This window comes from Rhagoletis pomonella, unplaced genomic scaffold (genome assembly GCF_013731165.1).
Source record: "Rhagoletis pomonella isolate Grant_MI unplaced genomic scaffold, Rhpom_1.0 Rhpom_scaffold_01905, whole genome shotgun sequence".
Lineage (NCBI taxonomy): Eukaryota > Metazoa > Arthropoda > Insecta > Diptera > Tephritidae > Rhagoletis > Rhagoletis pomonella.
Genome location: NW_023460459.1, coordinates 31,969 through 36,389, shown reverse-complemented (window position 1 = coordinate 36,389; position 4,421 = coordinate 31,969). Strand labels below are relative to the sequence as shown.

Genomic DNA, 4,421 nt, shown 5'->3' with positions numbered 1-4,421 from the left:
TGCTTACTGCAACTGTTACGACTGCCCTTGGGCTGCACGTGTTAACTTACATACTGTGCATATCAGAGGACGCGGCATTTTGCAAAGATGTAAATACACACACACACAATGCGCAGAAATCTACTGAAGCCAAGGTTATACAAGGTGGTGTTGATGGCGAATTTGGATTTTCGCCGCGGTACTTCTTAATGTCAAAATAATGTGTATGTTGTAAAATGAATTCGCCTTGTTTACAACAAACACATAATTTTGACATTAGGAAGTACCGCGGCGAAAATCTAAATTCGCCATCAACACCACCTTGTATAAATTCGCCTTGAATGAAGCAGTTGAACCATTCTGCTAACTACATAGGCAACATTAATCTGCTGAGCACTAAAGGAATGATTCCTTTTGTTTTGTGTATCGTGTTTTGTTTCGGTTTTGCTCAGGATGAGTACCTTTACCACAATCGAAACCATGCTACGCAAAACCGCTGTGGCTGAGTGGTTAGATATGCGTACAACCACTCCATAGGGCCTGGGTTCTTTCTCTGGTGCGCGCAATATCTAAATTAGAAAAGGGTTTTTCTAACAGCAGTCGCCCCTCGGCAGGCAATGGCAAACCTCCTAGTGTATTTCTGCCAAGAAAAAGCTTCTCATAAAGTCCTTTTACAGTTCGGAGGCAGCGTAAAACTGCAGGTCACTCCATTTATGCAGCAACATCAAGACGCACACCACACATTTATTATTATAATTATTTCAACTTGGAGTTCCACAGAAGTTAATTTCATTTCTTATGCTGTTAACGAATCAATCCATTCACCGACGGTAATACAATCATCAAGTCAGGCAAATGGAAATCATTCGTAAGTTATTTAAGTTTCTTTTTTTATTGCAAATTCATGTTTTGTACATATACATACACGCAAATTTTAGCATTCACAACATGCCTTCTACAAACATTACACAGATTTTGTAAATACACAAAGAGGTTCATAAATAGCCATACTTAAGTTATTTATATATTAAATACAGTTGATTAGATATAGATTTTTATTCGGTTTGGTATGATACATTTATGTAGGTTTATTTATTTTCATTATATTGTATACTTTGGATTGTAAGTTAAGGCTTAAGAACTCATTTTTAATATTAAGCACAGCTAACAAGGATAACAACAGATAATAAAAAATAACAAGCCTCAAGTTTCCTCTCTTCTTCACAAAGCGAATACATACGCTTTTTGGGTATGTATTTTGATAAATAGATGTGTGTAAATAAGTAATCCATTTTATAATTGTATAGATCCATTTGAGGTTAATTTTTGTATATAATTAGCAACATCACCAAAAACTTGTTCTTCAAGTTACAACTTTAGTTAAGCTTCAATTTCCGCCTCGGCTTCCTGGACTTTGCGGTTCGGCTGTAAAGAAGAAAATATATTTATAAGTAAGAAATAATTTCATAATCAAGTGTTTAAATAAAGTGAATATGGATAATAATAGAAATTATAATTTTCTTTATTTGTTAATCAGTTTCTTATTGTTTCGGACTTTGGGCTATGTATTTTAAATATGCGGCTAATTGGACCATAAAAACTATTTTTAGAAAATATCTTAACGCTTAAGGATTTTAGGCAAAGCATTTTTACAACGTTTTTATCATTTCGCATTCTTGTTTGCCCGGGCATCAGTCACACATAATTTGTTTTGATAACTTTTGATTTTAAAATTTTAGCAAAAGTCATTATAAACAATTTTTGAGGTTGAAAATGAAAAACATGGAGCGAATGCAATTCAATTGCATTACATTTAATTGCCAATAAGTCTTTCATTCAATAGAAAAACTACATAACATGCACCTAAAATTTCTACAGCGCAAGTACAAAACGATGTTAAGCGAACGACGTCCATACACAAACATGCAACATACATATTAGAGTGGTTCATAAAAACACTCTTTTTGGAAAACCATAAACGCTACATCAGAATATTGTTATTTGTGATAAAAAAAGAGACTCGTATTTTTTTATTTTGAAAATAAAAAGTTATTTAGAGGTCGCGCTGGTCGGTTTTTTATAAAATCGCTGATGTTCTCAATTTTTTTATTTTCTTGGTATGCTAAAATGCAGCTAAAAATGTGGTTTTTACACATAATTACTCTGGTATTATTGGAGAACATTCCCTTAAATACGTACCTATCTTGGGCAGTTATAATGGGCCTAGTTCCCGAAAATATGCTCTCGAAAAGACCCTAGTAAAATTAAAACGTTGATACTGATCGATCTACGCGTTGTCATGGGTTGGAACTTGTTACCAGGGGATTTCTGGAGTCGCTGATTAGGAATCTGAAGTCAGGCGATCACTTTTTTTTTAAATTGGTTGGATTTGTTCGAAAACCGGCAGTCGAGAGTTTCTGGGGTCGCCGATTACTTATTATTAATTTTATTTTATTTTTATTATTTTTTTCATTTTTTTATCATACATTTTAGTATAAAAATGTCTTCCCCCCGGTAGCACTGAAGTTTACGAGGTCATTTGCGCATCTAATTTGCCTCGTAATTTGTCGAGGGGTCGTAAATAGAGCTCCATACAAATTTTTGACAGTTGTTTTACGAGGTTCGTAAATTTACGAGGTTTACAAGGCTTTTTCCAGTTTAAGGGAACACCCCTTATGTTTATAATGACTTTTGCTAAAATTTAAAATCAGAAGTTAATAATAATAATAATATCCCAACGGTTTTTACCCTCCATTCCCACCCAACCGCACGAGGGGCGCAGTCCGCATGACGTACGCAACCAATACTTTAAATTTTTGGTGCCGAGTCACGATAGGCAGGAGTTTGTTAAGTGTCGAGATCTAAAACTGTTCAGCTACAGAACTAAATTCATCAGCTGATTTTATGTATTTATGTCAATAATTCACTTATTGAGAGAGGAGAGTATCGCTTTCTTAATGCTGAAAAGCGGATCTGATATATCAAACGTGCTGGAATGAGAGTTAAAATCCTGGCATAAGCAACGGAGTGGGTCGTGCAACTCAAAATTGGTTTTACAAGCTTTCAGAAATATGGGACAAAAGTGTCTGGATACGCGTGAGGGAACATTAAAGCTTACATCAGCCAGAAGAGACGGACTTGAAATTGAGCCTGTCAGTAATTTAACCATAAAAATTATACCAAGCATTTCCCTGCGACTGGCAAGTGTAGGAAGGTTAATAAGTTTTAAGCGACTCGTATAAGGTGGAAGACTATATTGAGAACCCCATCGGAAATTTCTTAAAGCAAAAAGTAGGAATTGTTTTTGAATTGATTCTATCTTGTCTGAGTAAATTTGATACCTTGGATTCCAAACCACCGAGCCGTATTCCAGAATCGGCCTAACTAATGTTGTAAACAGGGTTTTAGTGATATAAGGGTCACTAAATTCTTTTGACCATCGTTTCACAAATGCAAGTACACCTTTAGCCTTGTTGACTGTCACATTAATGTGAAGATTAAAATTAAGCTTAGGATCCATTGTGATACCAAGGTCCACAAAATTGTATACCTGTTCCAGGTTATGGTTACCTATTATATAAGAAACTGGCAGAACAGCTCTTCGCGAGAAGCACATTACTTTACATTTCTTAAGATTTAGAGGCATAAGATTTACTTTACACCAGTAAGCCATGCTGTTTAAGTCTGATTGTAGCAAAGACCTTTCTCCAATTGAAACATACGATTTATAAAGTTTTACATCATCTGCATACATTAAAATTTTGGAGAATTTTATATCTGTAGAAATATCGTTTATAAAAAGCAAGAACAGAATCGGGCCTAGGTGGCTACCCTGAGGGACTCCTGAAGTAACATCAATGACGTCAGAGATAGTATTTTTAAACAATACCCTTTGTGATCTATCAGAGAGGTATGAAGAGATCCAACGTAGAAAATTAGGTGGAAGACCAAGAAGATCAAGTTTATAGATGAGCAACGAGTGGCACACTTTGTCAAATGCTTTACTGAAATCAGTATATATAACATCAACAGTTTTGCTCTCACTAAATGCTTTTGAGATATAGGATGTTAATTCAAGTAAATTTGTAGAAGTTGATTTGCCCTTGCAAAATCCATGTTGACTGTATGAAATGCTTGAAGTGATAGAATGCGTCAACCGATTTGTTATAATTGCTTCAAATAATTTAGGAATTGCAGAAAGCTTAGCTATGCCCCGGTAGTTCTCCACTGAAGACCTGCTACCGCTTTTATGTAAGGGGGTTATGAACGATTCCTTCCATACAGTTGGAAAAACGCCCTCTTTAAGAGACAAATTAAATAAGGCTGTTAACGGCTCATAGAGATAATCAGCACAATTTCTAAGAAACCAAGTGGGGATCTGGTCAGGACCATAACTAAAAGACTGCTTTAAGATCTTCAGGTAAACTAAAACATCATCGGGA

General features: G+C 35.3%; 1 protein-coding gene across 1 annotated transcript; it reads right to left on the bottom strand.

Moving 5' to 3' along the window:
* Window positions 1–848: 848 nt before the first annotated feature.
* Window positions 849–1,406, bottom strand: LOC118752852 (phosrestin-2-like; the record flags this gene model as incomplete). The annotated part of the gene is given in 1 exon segment (XM_036487708.1): window positions 849–1,406. A coding segment is annotated over 1 exon segment (47 nt), but the record flags the coding sequence as incomplete, so codon positions are not given.
* Between the last annotated feature and the right edge of the window lie 3,015 nt (window positions 1,407–4,421).